Below are 19,458 nucleotides of genomic sequence, written 5' to 3' on the forward strand. Positions count from 1 at the left end.
AAAAAAATTATTTATTTAAATGAGAGTAAAACATGAATAATTTTTTTTTCTTGAGCCTAAAATTTGTTAGACACAATCCTAGATAATAGTAACAATAACGATAATAGTGGTGATGATATAGAATAACGATAATATAATAGTGTTGCAATGATTATATAGTTATAATAATAATAATTATTATTATGATAATAATAATATGCATGTGATAGTTTTATTTGTAAATTTTTTATCTAATTGATTTTATTTTAATGTGATAATTATTATTAATTGCTCTGAAGTTCTATCATAACCAATTGGTCTCTCTTGAATCACTCAGTCTATATACTAAAATTCATTGGAGTCGTTGATATAGTAGGATTAAGATTTGTCACTTGTTTATGAAATTCGGATTCTTAAAACTCGGAAAAAGGAGGTTGGTTATTAATTTTTTTAGGTTCGTTCCTGGAGTATCTACCGCCGACAGCAGTGACTAATCTCCTCGCTAGGTTGGTGGTACCTCAAAGGGTGGAATAGCTGGCCCCAAGATTTAACGCGGCTGCATACACAAGGCAGGATTCGAACACCTCAAAGGGTGGGATAGCTGGCCCCAAGATTTAACGCGGCTGCATACACAAGGCAGGATTCGAACCCCTGACTTTGCTTAAGCGTGGATCAACCCTACCGCTGAACCACACGCTTGGGGTTCGGTTGGTTATTAATTAAGGAATTGAAGTTAATTTAATATAATAAATTTGTTCATTAATTGGAAATTAAAGCTTGAGTTGAAAATGGATTTGCTTGCGAAGCACTGCAGTGGTTCTTTTTGTTTTTTTGGCTTTTGTTTTTCTGTTACATAAGATGAGAAGAAAAAAAGGAAACTAATAGGAGAAAATTACAATTTACAAGCTTATGTAAGACGTTCCATTCGCATCAACTAACATAAGTGGTGGAGCTCAAAAGGTAGGACATCTAACTCTTGGAAAGCAGTTCCAAGTTCATAGCCATTCATGTCTCTTTTTCTTAAATGTCCTGTGAATTCTCAACTCATGTAAGCAAATCTATTTCCAATTTTTATTATTCTCGTCACTACCTTTGTGATGATAACATCCTTATAGTTGTTGTCTATTGCAATAATAATTATAATAAAGGTGATGATGATTTAGTATGACACTAAGTGTGACGTTACAATAATGATAATAATAATAATAATAATAATAATAATAATAAAGATAATTAAAATAATGATAATATGTGGTAGTTTCATATGTAAATTTTAATTTAAGTCCTTTTATTTTAATTTGAAAATTGTTATTAATTATTCTCAAATTCTTTTATAATTAATCGATTGTTCTTACTTGAATAACTCTTTATGTATACTACAGAATTTAATTGATCCCGTTAAAAAAGAATATATTATTACATAACATTAGAGTATTTTCTTACTATTTTGATTCTATTTTTAATTTTAGATCTTATATATTTTTTAATAAAAGTTTTTGGGAGCTAAGTATCACTATAAAACTAAAACATTTCAATAATGTTGATACTCCAAAGCTTATCAATCATCTGTAACATACTAAAATATATATTAAAAAAAAGAAAAATAGTAACAATAATAATATGAGAGGATTATGCCAAAATCCATGTAGGAAACAAAAATGAAAATAGTTATGTTTCGATATACTTAAAAATAGTGACGGATTCAGAAAATTTGTTAAGTGAGGACAATAAAATTTTCTATATCACCTTTCATTAAAAATATAATAATTTTATAGAAAATATATTTTTATGGTAAAAAATTTAAAATATCTTATTTTTATAAATTATTATTATCTTATAAATAGAGTAACAATTTCCCCTTTTTCTCTTTCTTTCTGAGATTATATTTAAGTATAATTTTATAATTTTTTTATGATTTTTTTTATAAAGATGGGAAAGATTATAAAGATGGTCACAATGAGGATTGACTAATTTAAGATTAGAGGAATAAAATGATAAAAATTAATAGGATAAAAATAATAAAATTATTAATTTGTTTTCTTTTAGTGTCGTTTAAATTTTTACACTCATTTCTAAATTTTTACACTCATTTCAAATTTAAAATATTTTATGATTTTTTATAAGAGTAAATTTCTTTATTTAAATATGTTTAAGTTATAAAAAAAAATGTGTGGCAATTACTCTGATGTTTAAGTTAAAAAAAAATAGTGTGACAATTTCTCTTATTCCTCTTAATGTGGATCCTCTCATACAATATATATATATATATATATATATATATATATATATATATATATATATATATGATCAAAGAATTAAAAATAAAAAATAAAAATAAAAAACTATATTAGTAAATTAAATAATAACATCTTTAATGAGTAAAGAAATAATAAATATTTTAGTGAAAAAATATTGTATATTATAATAATAATAAAATTAGGAGGGATCTACTTATTTCAAGAGTAAATTTTGATAGATTTACTCCACTTAATAATTATGTTCTACATCAAGTTTTCAACCGTTAAATTAAAATTCTTTAATGTATAAATCAAATTTATAAAATTTTAAAAAAATTAAAAATTATTTGATACTTTATTTCATTAACTTTTTTTGGTAAAGATAAGAAAGATTACAAAGGTGGTCGCATTGAGGATTGAACATAGGTCCTCATGCTTCTAACTATCTCAGTTCCTCCCCACCCAACCACTAGGTTAACCCTAGTGGTACTTTATTTTATTAATTTAAATCCATGGATAATAAAAAAAAATATTATATATGTTATTTTGAATGATTTTTAATTTTTTAAAAATTTGTAAACTTGATCTATACGTTAAAAACTCTTAATTTAACTGTTGAATTTTTAAAAATTTGATGTAGAGCATTAATTATTGAGTAGAATACATTGAGAGCTTTCAATTTAATAGTTGAATTTTAAAAAATTTAATGTAGATAATTAGTTATTAAGTAAAATAAATCTATCAAAACTTACTCTTAGAATAAGTTAATTTTTTCTCATAAAAAATTAAGATAATCTTGTCACAAAATAAAAATAATAAAATAAAATATAAATAAAATATTAATATATTTTATCATATTAAATATAATAGGATAATTAATAATATATATATTTTGAAATAGTTAATATTTTATATATAAAAAAAGAATGAACGATATTTAAGTGAGGGCAACTGCCCCCACTAATATACACATGAATCTATTCCTATCTAAAAAGTTTCACATTACTTAAAAGTTGAGGCTAAAGATAATTTATAAATATCCTCCCTCCTTAACCCACTAAGATGTTTTTTAAAGAAAAAATCGTAACTATATACCAAATCAAATAATAATTCAAATATAATGACTCTGATAATGATAATGAACTTACGGTCGAATCAAATTAAATGTCCTATATTACATATACTTAAGTCATATATTATATTTATTATTTAATTTTTATTATAGGATGAATTATATCATCAAGTAATGAGTTGGAGTTTTCTTCAATTCATGGGAGTCGTTGATATACTAGGATTAAGATTTGTCGCTTGGTCTAATGTAAGAGTTGAAATATCCTCTCTCAATTCTCTATTATTAAAAAAAATCATTTTACACGTATTAAGAAAATATTATTTATATTAAATTTTATTAATTTTACGATGTTTTCCTTAAACTATATTTATAATAAATATTAAAAGAAGTAAAACAATTAAAAAAATGCATTACATATAAGAAATATTTTAGAAAATGTATCTTTAAATAAAAGAAAAATAATTAAAATTTGTTTATATTTTAAAAAAATTATAATATTTTATTTAAAAATATAGGGAGTACATGATATTAGATTTAAAGTTTTAAGTTTTTGGTGTTGTTTTTAAAATTTCTGCAAATTTAAAAAAGATGAGGGATTCATTTACTTTAACGATCTAATCATTGAATTTAAAGTTCTTAATGCATAAATCAAATTTGCAAGTTATTAAAAAAATTAAAAATTATTTGATACTTTATTTCATTAATTCAAATTGACGAATAATTATAGAATCATTTTATTCGTTGATTTAAATTAATGAAATGAAGTATCAAACAATTTTCAAAATTTTAAAAAACTTGTAAACTTGATGGATCAATACATTTAAAGCTTTTAATTTGACAATTGAATCATTCAAATTTGATATAAAATGAGTTATTAAATAAAATAAGTTTACGAAAATTTACTTTTTGAATAATATTGGACTCCACACACACATACATACACACGCACGCGCGCACACACACACATATATATATATGAGGAGAAATCCATTTACTCTAAGAATAAGTTTATTTCATTCAATAACTTATGTTCTACATTAAATTTTAAATTTTTTAAACATTTGCAAACTTGGTCTATGCATTAAGAATTTTTAATTCTAATTGTTGAAATTTGATGAAGAATATGAATTATTGAACGAAATAGACTTATTTTTAGAATAAATAGATCTCTCCTTATATATATATATATACATACTTAAGTTATCAATAATCTCTTCAGATGCTAATATTTCATTTAAGTTGTTATGAAAATAGTTTCTATTGGATGTTTCATTCATAATGATTATTAACAAAAATTAAGATTAATCTTTAAAATATATTGGAATGTATATTTCAAAATTAGTTTTTTCAGTCAATCATATGAAATAATTTCAAAAGTTACATCAAAGAGTGAATTAAAAATTTTAGTTACTGATAATAAAGATAAAAATTAAAAAAGTGTTATAATGTTTATAAAAAAATTCAATAATTTGTAACTAACTTATTTTTTAATATTATTTTTTTACTTACTCTTAATATAATTATACTTTATATCTATTATTATTGTGAGTTTTTATTTATATAATCAATCAAATATCAAATCACCTAACTTATTAAAATAAATCGTGAATTATTAAAATATCAAATATTAGATTTTTGATTTATGATTCAAATAAAGAATAAAGAACACAATTAAAAAATGTTTAAAAGGGCTAAACGACCACTGTAGCGCATTTTTAAAAACTTATTATCAAAATAATGCTGTTTTGAAACAATTTACACCTTTGGGGCTCTTTTATTGGGTGTCGCTATGGGCCATAGCGACACCCATGACACGTGGGGTTTTTTTTTTTTTTAGGCTTGATTGGGCTGGACCAGTGTCGTTATAAGCTTGCCCAGTACGCCTAAGTGGCGCTGTGGCTCACAGCGCCCCATTTTTTTTTTTTTTCGTTTTTCAATTATTTTTTACATTATTTTCTTAACAGGCGATGTGGCCCAGTACGTCTGAGTGGCGCTGTGGCTCACAGCGCCCCATTTTTTTTTTTTTTTAATTATTTTTTACATTAAATAAAATTAAAACAGAATTAAATTAAATTAAATAAATTAAAAATTTAAATAAACTTATTTTCTAATTAAATAAAATTAAAACAGAATTAAATTAAATAAATTAAAAAATTTAAATAAACTTTTTTTCTAATTAAATAAAATTAAAACAGAATTAAATTAAATAAATTCAAAATTTAAATAAACTTATTTTTTTTAATTAAATAAAATTAAAACAGAATTAAAATAAATAAATTCAATATTTAAGCAGAAATAAATTAAACGTATTTCAAATATAAATCAATTTTTTTTTTTAATTAACATAAGTGTAAAAAAAAAAATTTTAACCGCAGTGCCACGTGTCAGCGTCTCATTGGTTAAGCATGCGGTGAATTTATTACGCGCCAAGTGAGGCGCTATGAGTTGCAACGCCTCAAATTAACTGTGGACACGTGTCAGCCTCTGTGTGATCACGCAGGCGGTCAATTAATGAGGCGCTATGAGTTGCAACGCCTCAAATTAGCTGTGGACACGTGTCAGCCTCTGTGTGGTTACGCAGGCGGTCAATTAATGAGGCGCTATGATATTTTCAATTATTTATTTTGCCTTTTATCAGAAATTTTTTTATAATTTATTTTTAAAATTTTATATTTAAAAAGAACTTTTACATATAATTTCAAACTTCTCTCAGTCACGAAAACGGCCCAGTGTTTAATTTTTTCTTACTTAAGTTTTAACATTTTTTTTTAAAATTTCATTTCTTATTTTTCCTTTTATCACAAATTTTTTTATAATTTATTTTAAAATTTTTATATTTTTAATACAGGCGCTGTGGCCCATAGCGCCTGAGTGGAGCTATGGGCCATAGCGCCCCAAATAATTTATTTATTTATTTTTAAATTATTTTTTTACATTTTATTACTTATTTTTTAAAATTAACATTTTTTTCTTATTTCAATCTTTTTTTTTCCCTTTTACCTGTTATTTTTTTTTATAAATTTGTAAAAAAAATTTAAATTTTAAAAATATAAGATATATTTTAAAAATATTAGATATATTTTTAACACAGGCGCTGTGGCCCATAGCGCCTGAGTGGAGCTATGGGCTATAGCGCCCCAAATAAATTTTTTTTTTCGTTTTTAGCCAATTTTAGTCGCTATAGGCTATAGCGACTCTTTGAAGGTCTCCACCAGCTACAGTGACTCTACCAATATGGCGTTCATGGCTCATATTCAGACCAAAAAATGCCACGTGTCATGGGTGTCGCTATGGGCCATAGCGACACCCAATAAAAGAGCCCCAAAGGTGTAAAATGTTTCAAAACAGCCCCATTTTAGTAATAAGTTTCTAATAGTACCCCACAATGGTCGTTTAGCCGTTTAAAAGACTTTATGAATTAGAAGGGTGAGGTCCTCAATTCTTCCCAAAATAATTTCCATCCATTTTAAACCCTTCCTTTGTTAAGCAATTTAATCTATTTATGAGACATGAGGCACTGATATATAACAGGAAGACTCGCACTCACATGCCAACTATACTAACTCAATAATTTTATTCAATGAATTCCCTCTAGTATGCCTTATCTGGAGTGGGTCACGTTGGATTTCACTTAATCATAAAAAAAAAAAAACATAAAAGAAAATATAAGAAACACATTGCTAACATTCTTCATAATTTCTTGCTTAAGATATCGATTTTTATTTTTATTTTTTAATCATTTAAATATTTTTTCAAGTGAAAACCTTTTTTTAGGTATATATTAATCTACCTCTGCATGAGAGAAATGATAGCATTCTTCTAATTAAGTGGATTAGAGACTTAAGTAAGGGAGTTGAATTGTAGCCCTTGGCAAATTTTAGGAGTATCTTGCACATTTAAAATGCTTGAGATTTCGGCTTGACTACCAAAAGATGCATAGAAGCAGGGAAATAATATATATTCATTGAAATATGCTTGCAGAAAAAATCATATGATTTTTTTTTTCTAAACAGGACTCGCTGAACACGAGAAAATACCAACTAAATATTTTATGTTGATTTTGAACCTATCATAGATTCTAATTATCATATATTCCAGTGATATAAAATGTTTAAATATTTTAGGATAGATAAATATTTGTCATAAAATGTACACTTTTATGTTAGATGATCACCAATTTAGAGTAATTCACCTAAACTATTTTCATATTACTATTTTCTTAGTCCACCCAGACTATATTTGATTATTGAGCTAAATTGACCTTGATAAAAAAAAATACTCTACAAATAAATAAATAATTTGGATAAAAATAAACCTGATTTGCATGCTATACCAAAGTGAGTTTTCATGGTCACAAAAGTTAATATGCAATGTACACCGAAAAATATACACTAAAAAAAGAAAAGATAATGTGCAATGCAAGCACAAATTAACATAACTATTTTTTTTAATATCAAATTTTATATTTTGAAGTCATGATAAAGATTGAAGAAGCAATCAAACTAATTAAGTGGATTTAAATTCCATATTGTCCACTAGATTTATGAAATAGGATTCGGTATATGACCAAACTTTTCCCTAGTCATTCAATATTTGGCGCTTGTTAAGTAATAAAGTAGGATCGTCTCTTCAGGTGTGGAGCAGGCAACGTGTGGTGGTCATCTCCGCTTCTGATCATTTAGATGTATCCCAATTATAACAATAATAATAAGATGCCTATTAATATTCGGTGCACAACAACATATTATATTATATTAATGTAGTGATGTGTGTGAATGTTTGATGTACACAAAAATATAATGTTCTTTTTAATATATATATATATATATATATATATATATATATATATATATATATATATATATATATATATATATATATATATATAAAGCAAATAAAGAAAGCAATCGAAGAGGATTTTTTTTTTCTTCTATGGACATAGAGGCTTGGTTACAACCCATCATGATAAACAAAGAAGAGAAGACTAAGAGAGTTTATTGAATTAGAATTTTAAAAAACTTTTTTTAATTTTAAGAATTTTAAAAAAAATTATAGGATTTTCATAACTTTTAAAAATTTCCAGAATTCTACAAGACTTTAAATTAGAGTTTTAATGGATTATGTAAAACTTTTAAGTCATGATTTTAATGAATTTTATGGGATTAATGAATTTTATGGGATTTTGTGAACTTTGTAGAATTTCAAATATTTTTGACATACGATAAGAGTTCAAATTTTTTTTTCATACATTCAAATTTAAAAAGAGTCAAAGACAAAAATAGTAAAATAATAATAATAATTCTCCATAATATTATGTCTTCCTAAATAGCATTTACCTACATATTCATAGTTATACTAGTCTTCTAAGTATTAATATCTTTTCGCTCTTGCTCTTGGGTTTGAATAATAGGCTCAAAATTATGATTTTCATTAATAGGTAATGTTGAAGATGAAAGTTCATTCACTGCTCTAATTGAAAATACATCAAAATGACATTTTTTATAAAGAAAGTTATGTAGTGCTACACATGCTAAAAATTATTCTAAACATTTCAAATTATTTATAATTTGTGATTTAAAATATTTTATTTATAAATTTATAAATGATTAAAAAAATAGTGGGACAACTACCCTAACTACTCTCTTATAACTAAATATGTCCCTACATTTTATATTGATTTTTGAGTGAAAGTTTATCTTTCATGCACTTTTATTCATTTAAAATATCTTAAAAATTTACAAACATCAACTAGGAGAAAAAAAAATATATCTGAAATTTGTTATAGGCACAAAATAATATTTTTAATTTTTTAATTATTTTTAATTATTCACTTGCAAAGAAATATTTTTAATATTAAATTCTAAGATACTGCAATGTCTTAAGTTAATTTTATTTTTTTAAAATATAAAAATCCTAACTTTACAATATAAAAATAAAAAAAATAAAATTCATAGTAAAAAAAGAAATAAAATAATTGTTGAGTCATAAAAAGGAGAAGGGATAATAGTAACAAATTCAAGGGAGGAAGAGAGATCGTAATTTTTGTGCTAAGAGGGTTCCTCCCTCAACTAAGATCCATTCTTATCTCATTCTCCTCAAAAAAATCCTAACTCAAATTCATCTTTTATATATATATTTTTTCTAATAAATCTAAATTAATTACAAGGTCTTGAATATTTATAATTGATCGTAGAGATTATAATATCAATTTCAGCTTTCACCTTTCCCTTTTCTTGATGTATGTTATAAAAAAATTACTATTTAAAAGATGAAATTTCAAGCGTTTTCTATGTTATATATAGAACAAAATAAAGGTCATTTAAAGAGAACGAAGAGAAAAATAGAGCAAGTCAATGATACTATCATTTACGTCTTGGAATTTCACCAAATAGGGAAATGGAATGAGAATAATAGTACAATATTATATATGAGCAATAGAGTAGTATTATTAGCAAAAAAGAAATGGAGAAGACACGAGCATAGAAAAAAAAGATAAAAAAATTCACTTAAAAATTCTTGAAGCAATTACTTCAAATAATCTTTCAAAATTTGATAGGTTTAGATGAGATTGTTTTATGAATTTGGTATCTATAGATACCACTAAAAATTCCTTCAAAATCTCTCTAATACAACAATCCTTTAAAATTCTTATATTTTTGAATACCAATAAATTATTTTTAAGTTACAAAAAATATTAAATGAATACTAATAAATTTTAGTGAACTTTTTAAAAAATCTTAAAAATTTAGATTGAACACCACTAGGTTATTTTTAAGTATATAAAATCTTAATTAAATACCAACAAACTTTTTTATTAAAAGAAATCTCTTAAAATCTTATGAGATATTAAACTAATACCCCTCTGTCAGGACAATAAGCATCAAAAACAAAACTGGGATCCCATTCCAGACAGTAAACTCAGTATTCTGACCATGCATGATTTGTTGGAGATATTGTCCCTGTTACGAATTAAAATATATTTATTAATAAGAAAGATCAGCCGAACTCTGATAAGTACACGTTATAATTCAATATTTGGCTCGTGGGAAGTTATAAAATAGGATCGCATCTTCACCATGTGGAGCAGCTGGTAACATGGTCGTCATTCGGCTACCAACGCGCGACGTGTCCCCAGATTCTTAGGAACATCGCAAACCATGTATATATATATATATATTTACAAATGTATATATATGTTGCTACTTTAAAACCCGCCAGCCATATTTGACGTCACTCAAACTGTTTGAATGACTAAGCCATGGTTAAAGTCAAACATGCATATTCTCCCGTTCCTTCCTCAATCTCAATATATATCCCAACACATTCACCAAGAGGGAAAGGACCCCACACAAAACATCGCCAAAACAAACTGATCCAGTGATAGTTTTTGTTTCTGAGATTAATTGCATTAAAGTTATAACTTTTTTTTTTCTTTTTCTGGTGGCATCATGGAGGGTGGCGGGAGTTTCAGGATTGAAAGTTCATCCATTTGGAGGGACAGTGACGCCAAGATATTCTCAAACTCTATCCACCAACAGGAGGACGATGAAGAGGCTCTCAAATGGGCTTCCATTCAGAAACTTCCCATTGTTTCACGTTTGAGGAAGGCTTTGCTCACTTCACCAAATGGGGGAACCAATGAGATTGATGTACACAAACTTGGGTTGCAAGAAAAGAGAGCTTTACTTGAAAAACTTGTGAAAACTGCTGAAGAGGACAATGAGAAGTTTTTGCTCAAGCTCAGGGATAGAATTGATAGGTGAGACACTCTCATTTCTTCTTCTTGATTCTAATGTAATGAAGGTGTCTTTGATGGAAATGCACTGATGGATGGCTTCTTCTCCACCTCGTTTTCTTCCTTGGACTGGATGATATGATAGAGTTGGACTCGATCTTCCTACTATAGAGGTTCGGTTTGAGAAACTGAACGTCGAAGCAGAAGCTCGAGTAGGAACTAGAGCTTTGCCTACCTTAACTAACTTCATGGTTAATATAGTGGAGGTCAGTATTAGTACCAACTTCTTTCTCATATAGTAGAACATGCTACTTGTTGGGAGGTTTCAACTTGACAATTAGCTGTCATTTTTTTTCACTAAAGGGGCTCTTGAACTCTCTTTATATACTTTCAAGAAGAAGGCAACATATAAATATTCTCCAGGATGTTAGTGGAATAATAAAGCCTGGCAGGTACTTATGCAAATGAACTTTTTTCTATTTATTCACAGACTGGCTAGAGCATAATTAGCAAGCACCTTTGCTACCAATATAATGTTACAATTTCTTCATTGCAGGATGACATTGCTTTTGGGCCCTCCAAGTTCTGGGAAAACCACACTATTGTTGGCCTTGGCTGCAAAACTTGATCCAAAATTAAAGGTTAGGAAATTAATGAGAAAAATTATATTTTTAGAGATATTTCCATGTTTTTGCTCTATTTTTCAATCTCGGATCTCTATCTAGTATGTGACTTCTTAATCAGTTTTCTGGAAAGGTGACTTATAATGGTCATGGGATGGATGAGTTTGTACCCCAAAGAACTGCTGCTTATGTCAATCAAAATGATCTTCATGTTGCAGAATTGACAGTCAGAGAAACCTTGGCCTTCTCAGCAAGAGTCCAAGGAGTTGGAAGTCGTTATGGTTAGTTAACACGAATAAGAATAACTTTATCTTCTATTCATTATTAAATTCTATATTGAAGCCACATGGTGACCTTTTAGATAAAATTGAAGTTTTTAGTGTGTGTAATAGTTTTATCTTTCTGCAGATTTGCTTGCAGAATTGTCCAGAAGAGAAAAAGAGGCAAATATCAAGCCTGATCCAGATATTGATGTCTACATGAAGGTAACAAAGAGACCATTGTTTGTAGGGATGTTTTTTATCCCATTTGACTTGCAACCCTTAGCCTTTTACATTGTTGAATAACTGGTAGACTTTCAAACCAAAGAGAGAAAAATATGACAGCTTAAGGATTATAATATAATACCTGTTCAATTTTGGTTATTCCTTTCTTCAACATCATTCTATTAATTTCAAAAATTTCTCACCAAGAAAAAGTAAGTGATAAAATAGTTGTAATGAAAAACAAAACAAAGCAGATAATTTCAGTTATTGTTAAAAACAATGTGCAACAGAGATAAAGAAAGTAGAAGAATGAACACACAAATTTAATGTGAAGAGCCTTAGACAGGAAAAAAAAAACCACAGGCAGAGGAGAAGCAACTCACTATATTGAAAATTATTATCAGAGATATACCAAGAGAGCTACCGTAAAAGCAATTCACTAGCCCAAAAACATACCAAAAAAATCTTCAAAATTTTTCCTCGCCAAATTGGTCACAGGTAACGCAAGCTTTTGATGTGTGCCAAGAAATCGGATCACCAACTCTTATAGTTTATTTCAGCAGTTAGTTATAGGTGCATCAACCATTTCTTTTTTCTCATACAGATAATTAAGTTGTTGTCCTTTTCTCTCACAATGCTCAGGCTGTAGCAACTGAAGGGCAGAAGGCAAGTTTGATAACAGATTATGTCTTAAGGGTAACTCTAAACCTTCTCAAGTCATGATGACTTCATTAGAAAAAATTGTTTTAATGAAAAATGTTATTTCTTTGGTATAAATTTGCAGATTTTGGGACTGGAGGTCTGTGCTGATACTATTGTAGGAAATGCAATGTTAAGAGGGATCTCTGGCGGACAAAGGAAACGCGTTACAACAGGCAAAACAATTATATCTTAAAGTGAAAGAGTGTATCACTCTCAATACAATGATTTGTTGGGGTTATTTTTATAGTATTTGTTTGAGGGAATATTTTATGAGAGATATTTTTATAAAATTTTTACACAAATATCCTCCACAATGATGAGATATCTACTTTGGACTTAAGCCCTCACAATTTTGTTTTTGGTCATCACTCAAAAGACTTTTCTTTATTGGAGTATGAGTATATTTTATAATTCGTTATTTTTTCTTTTATTTTATTGACGTGGGACTTGTTTGTCTCAACATGATTATATATGAGAACATAAATAATTATAAACCTACAATTGCAGGAGAGATGCTGGTTGGACCAGCAAAAGTTCTATTCATGGATGAAATATCTACCGGTTTGGATAGCTCAACAACTTATCAAATCGTGAATTCACTCAAGCAAATTGTTCACATTTTCAAAGGAACCGCTGTCATCTCACTCCTGCAGCCAGCACCAGAGACTTACAATCTTTTTGATGACATTATTGTACTCTCTGATAGTCACATTGTGTACCAGGGTCCTCGTGAATACGTGCTTGAATTTTTTGAATCAATGGGTTTCCAATGTCCTGAGAGGAAAGGTGTGGCTGATTTTTTGCAAGAAGTAAGTGTCTTGTATCTTGTCTCAATAGTTTTCTGTTTGCAGTGGTAATAGAAAGTTTTATATTTTAATTTTGAGTTTTTACGATTAATTATTATGTTATAGGTAACATCAAGGAAAGATCAGGAGCAGTACTGGTCACACAAAGATCAGCCTTATAGATTTGTCACAGCCAAACATTTCTCAGAGGCACATAAGTCATTTCATGTTGGGAGAAGACTTGGTGAAGAACTCGCTACTGAATATGACAAGTCTAATAGCCACCCAGCTGCTTTGACAACAAAAAAGTTTGGAGTGAGAAAGTGGGAACTGTTAAAAGCATGCTTATCAAGAGAATATTTACTTATAAAACGCAATTCATTTGTTTACACCTTCAAGCTTAGCCAAGTAGGTTTCCAAATTGGAGTATTTCATTGTTGTGTCATCTAATGCTATTAGTCTTACTGATAGCTTTTCCCTCCTTTTAGCTTGCTTTAATGGCATTTATTGCCATGACTATTTTCCTCCGGACTGAGATGCACAGAGATTCAGTGACTGATGGCGGCATATATGTGGGTGCGTTGTTCTATGGCGTTGTTGTGATTTTGTTCAATGGATTAGCTGAACTTTCCATGGTCGTTTCAAGGCTTCCTGTTTTCTACAAGCAAAGGGATGATCTGTTTTTTCCTTCATGGGCATATGCTTTTCCTGCATGGATCCTAAAAATCCCCATGACTTTTGTGGAAGTGGGCGTTTGGGTATTTCTCACCTATTATGTCATTGGCTTTGATCCACATGTTGGAAGGTAAAAGAAATTTGTTATTACACATACTCAGCAAAATGTTAAATGAACTTTTCTTGTCCCATTTTCTATTTGAATTCCATACAAAAAAAAAATAATGATATGTATTTTATGTCTACCTAATGCAGATGTCTTAGGCAATACCTTGTTCTTGTACTAGTAAACCAGATGGCTTCAGCATTATTCCGATTAATTGCAGCAGTTGGGAGGGAATTGACAGTAGCTGTAACACTTGGGTCGTTTTCACTGGCCACCCTTTTTGCTATGAGTGGTTTTATCCTATCCAAAGGTACCTTGATACAAATAAAAAAAATCAGTCTTTCTTCCATTGGGTTCTAGACTAACAATGCTCTTTTGTTCCATTTATGCCCTCAGACAAAATAAAAAAATGGTGGCTATGGGGCTTCTGGATATCACCTATGATGTATGGACAAAATGCTATGGTAAATAATGAGTTCCTAGGGAACAGATGGAAACATGTAAGAATTTGACTAATCTGTATGTTTACTTTTATGCCTTCATTATCATATAAATAATATGATATTTGAATATATTTTCTTATGATAGGTTCTACGTAACTCAACAGAGCCGCTTGGAGTTGAAGTTTTGAAATCTCGGGGATTCTTTACTCAGTCATACTGGTACTGGATAGGTGTTGGGGCTTTGATTGGATATACATTACTTTTCAACTTTGGCTACATCCTCGCTCTAGCATACTTGAGTCGTGAGTGTATTCAACTCAATGTATAATAAACCAGCTAAGGTAAACCTATGTACTAATAAAAATTGATTTTGTAGCACCCGGGAAGCATCGAGCTAATATATCAGACGAACCTGAAAGCAATGAGCAGAATGGTTGTAGTAATAAAGGAACTAATTTGATGAGGAACAAAAAATATAGCTTTTCTCAGCAATCAAACAGAGGTAATTCTCATATCAACTGATAACATAGTAATGACTACATTAATGGCGGTTGATTTTCAATTCACATTATGCCTAACGGATAACACTGGAGCTACTTCACAGTGAGAAATGATAGAAGTATAAGTGGAAGCACATCTTCTCGTACTTTACCCACTAGTAAAAGAGGAATGGTTCTCCCTTTTGAACCACATTCCATCACCTTTGACGAAGTAAGATACGCCGTGGACATGCCACAGGTAATGGAGAAAACAAGTGAAAACGCTTGCTTATTCAACTTTCAAAGCAATATTGTGAATTAAAAAATTATCAAATACTTGCAGGAAATGAGGAACCGAGGTGTCGTGGAGGATAAATTGGTGCTTTTGAAGGGTATCAGTGGAGCTTTCAGGCCAGGTGTTCTCACTGCTCTAATGGGTGTCACTGGTGCAGGCAAAACAACTCTGATGGATGTACTTGCTGGTAGGAAAACAGGAGGATATGTTGGAGGAAATATCACAATCTCTGGCTATCAGAAGAAGCAAGAAACATTTGCAAGGATTTCTGGCTACTGTGAGCAAAATGACATCCACTCTCCTCATGTTACCGTCTATGAATCCTTGCTCTATTCAGCTTGGCTCCGATTGTCCCCAGACATCAATGCTGAACCCAGGAAGGTTGGTATTTAAATCCTATGCCTTTTACTGGCTTTCATGTTTATTTTATTTAGTTTAACATAGGCTTTTAACCAGTTTGAACACTAGAGATTTCCATTAAGTGACCAATTTAGTGATGCTTCATCCTTGTCCAACATGGCTTATTAAAATATTTGAGCACTTCCCTTTTCCAGATTGAGCTGCTACTACAAGTCCATGCATGAGGTTGCATGTATATTTTCACAGTATCTGCATAAGAGCCAAAACTAAATTTATTTGACATTCATGGATGGAATTATTGTCATAAGAAAAGACACAGGGAAACAAATTTATGCGTCTTACAAGGAAAAATAAAACTTAAATGTTTAGTCAATGTTATTAAGACTGAAAACGATTAATGGTTGCAGATGTTTGTTGAAGAAGTCATGGAACTTGTGGAATTAAAACCACTAAGGAATGCATTAGTTGGATTGCCTGGTATTAATGGTCTGTCCACAGAGCAACGCAAAAGGTTGACAATTGCTGTTGAACTTGTGGCAAATCCTGCTATAATATTGATGGATGAGCCAACTTCTGGGCTAGATGCAAGAGCTGCAGCTATTGTCATGAGAACAATTAGGAACACAGTTGACACAGGAAGAACAGTTGTTTGTACCATCCATCAGCCTAGCATAGACATATTTGAATCTTTTGATGAGGTTAAACAAACAGAACAATGTAGCAATTTCAGTTTGCCCTTTTCCATTATTGAATTTTTAACCTTTTTGTCGCAATGAAATGCAGCTTTTGCTAATGAAGCAAGGAGGACAAGAGATATATGTGGGACCACTTGGACATCATTCTTCCCATTTGATTAGTTACTTTGAGGTAGAAAATATGCTATGAAAAATAAGGAATACCGAAATCATGTTTTCCTTTAGATCATTATTTTCATGTAAATATTTCACTAATGTCACACATTTATCCTGAAGGGAATCCATGGCGTCAATAAGATTAAAAATGGATATAATCCGGCAACATGGATGTTGGAAGTCACGACTTTGGCAAAAGAAATGGAATTGGGAATTGATTTTGCTGAGGTGTACAGAAATTCTGATTTATACAGGTATTTTCAGTTGTGTGAAGTCTAATAAAGCTACAGAACTCAAAAGTAATCTGCTAGAAAGCACTTAAGGGCTTAAATTGCAATAAGGTTTTTGTTATTTCTAAAACTATTTACATTATATTGAAATAGAGTGTTTGCTGATATTTGGTCTTTGGCATTTTGTTTCAGGAGAAACAAAGTTCTTGTTAAAGAATTGAGTACTCCAACTCCTGGTTCAAAAGACCTTTATTTTCCTTCACAATACTCAACTTCCTTCTTCACCCAATGCATGGCTTGCTTATGGAAACAACATTGTTCATACTGGCGAAATTCTCAATACACTGCTCTAAGATTTCTTTACTCAACTACTGTAGCTGTTTGGCTTGGGAGCATGTTTTGGAACCTTGGCTCCAAAATGTATGATCAATCTAAACTTGAAAATGGTGTCTTCAATCTCATTTGTTGTGTTGCTAGAGTTCGATCTAACAGTAAAGATTCACATCAATTATTGCAGTGAAAAGCAACATGATCTTTTCAATGCCATGGGTTCCATGTATGCTTCTGTTCTCCTTCTTGGTGTTAAGAATGCTAATGCAGTGCAGCCAGTGGTTTCTGTTGAGAGAACAGTCTTTTATAGGGAAAGAGCAGCTGGAATGTATTCAGCATTTCCATATGCTTTTGCTCAGGCAAGCAATTCCACATTTTAAATACGAGTCTTTTATTTGACTGTTGGTATATATACCCTGCTAAATCTTAATCTTCCTAACAGTTAATAAATAAAATATATGAAAAATAGATTAAGAAACATAAAAAGTAGTAGTTGTTTAGAGTTTGGACGATTACTATGAGAATTTGAAATTTGTACTTCAACGTACTTCATTATTCAAATGATTTACCTGTGTCTTATTTCTAGAAAATTTCTATTTTTTGTTGCAGGTTCTGATTGAGCTTCCCTATGTACTTGTACAAGCCTTGGTCTATAGCATTATAATTTATGCCATGATTGGTTTTGAGTGGAGTGTCGCTAAATTTTTGTGGTGCTTATTCTTCATGTACTTCACCTTCCTATACTTCACCTACTATGGTATGATGTCAGTGGCAGTGACCCCAAACCAACATATTTCCGCTATAGTTTCCTCTGCATTTTTTTCAATATGGAATATCTTCTCAGGATTCATAGTCCCACGGCCAGTAAGTTGTCTTCCTTTCATTTTATGTGCACTGTAGATTCATACTATTACTATGGAAGCATAGAAAATGATAAATTTATTTTATTTTCCATTTTGGCATGGTCTAACAGAGGATCCCAGTATGGTGGAGGTGGTACAGTTGGGCAAATCCAATTGCTTGGAGTTTGTATGGATTGGTGGCTTCACAATATGGTGATATAAAGAAAAGCATAGAATCAAGTGACGGGAGTACAACAGTGGAAGGCTTTGTAACAAGTTACTTTGGTTTCAAGCATGATTTTCTGGGAGTGGTTGCAGCTGTGATTGTTGCATTCCCAGTAGTCTTTGCATTGATCTTTGCCATATCAGTGAAGGTGTTTAATTTCCAGCGTCGTTAGGAACGCATTCAAGTATTTTGTATAGATGTTCCACGTAACGTTTGTAAGAAACTATGCACATAGCGTTTTGTATTCTTTTATTTATCAATTAAATGTATCATAGTCCAATAGTAGATATATGTACCATTAGATACAGGCATAGTTTTAAAAACCGAACCGGTCATCGAACCGGTTAAGGTACTGGGTCAATGGGTCAAAGGTTGAACCGGTGAGTCACTAGTTGAACCGCATGACTCGATTTTTATTAAAAAATATTTATATTAAATATATTTTATACTTATAAATTTTAATAAATTCATATCTTATTTTAAATTTCAATTTTTCTATCTTATTTAAAATTATTTTTATTTTTATTTTGTAAAAAAATACATAAAAAAATTATATGTTAAACGGTATATTAATACAAATTAAAAATATAAATAATATGTACATATATAATATGCTTGCAATTAATATCACAAAATAATATATGTAATATTTACATAGATATTGCATTATTAAATATATAATTTAAAATTAATAATATACTATAAAAGTTATTTAAGTTGTATATATTGCAAACAAATATATTAGAACAAGTAGTCATTGTTATATTTAATAAGATTCCTTGCTTTTTCATTAAGAGATTCAATTTTCATTATTATTTTTGTGATTTATGGTCCCTTAAAAAATAAAAAAAAAATTAAAAAAAAAGTGGTTGAACCGGTTTGACCCACCGGTTCACCGGTTGAACCGGAAAATTGACCGGTTCAATCCGGTTTGAAACGGGTCGACTGCATAACCGATCCAACTTCAGATTCGAACCGGCTGGACCACCGGTTCCCGGTCCAA

General features: G+C 29.6%; 1 protein-coding gene across 1 annotated transcript; it reads left to right on the forward strand.

Annotated features, from left to right (window-relative positions):
* Positions 1–10,365: 10,365 nt before the first annotated feature.
* On the forward strand, positions 10,366–18,945 carry LOC109804069 (pleiotropic drug resistance protein 1). The gene is given in 24 exon segments (XM_083059285.1): positions 10,366–11,044; positions 11,046–11,289; positions 11,387–11,475; positions 11,580–11,664; positions 11,768–11,927; positions 12,055–12,131; positions 12,774–12,827; positions 12,916–13,006; positions 13,341–13,642; positions 13,745–14,026; positions 14,107–14,423; positions 14,549–14,709; positions 14,796–14,899; positions 14,988–15,144; positions 15,219–15,344; positions 15,447–15,580; positions 15,665–15,997; positions 16,384–16,674; positions 16,760–16,843; positions 16,948–17,081; positions 17,250–17,477; positions 17,575–17,746; positions 17,997–18,251; positions 18,361–18,945. Coding segments are annotated over 24 exon segments (4,455 nt in total). The 5' UTR covers positions 10,366–10,736; the 3' UTR covers positions 18,628–18,945.
* The last annotated feature ends 513 nt before the right edge of the window (positions 18,946–19,458 follow it).

The sequence above is a fragment of the Cajanus cajan genome, chromosome 6 (genome assembly GCF_000230855.2).
Source record: "Cajanus cajan strain Asha chromosome 6, NIPB_CcT2T_4, whole genome shotgun sequence".
NCBI lineage: Eukaryota > Viridiplantae > Streptophyta > Magnoliopsida > Fabales > Fabaceae > Cajanus > Cajanus cajan.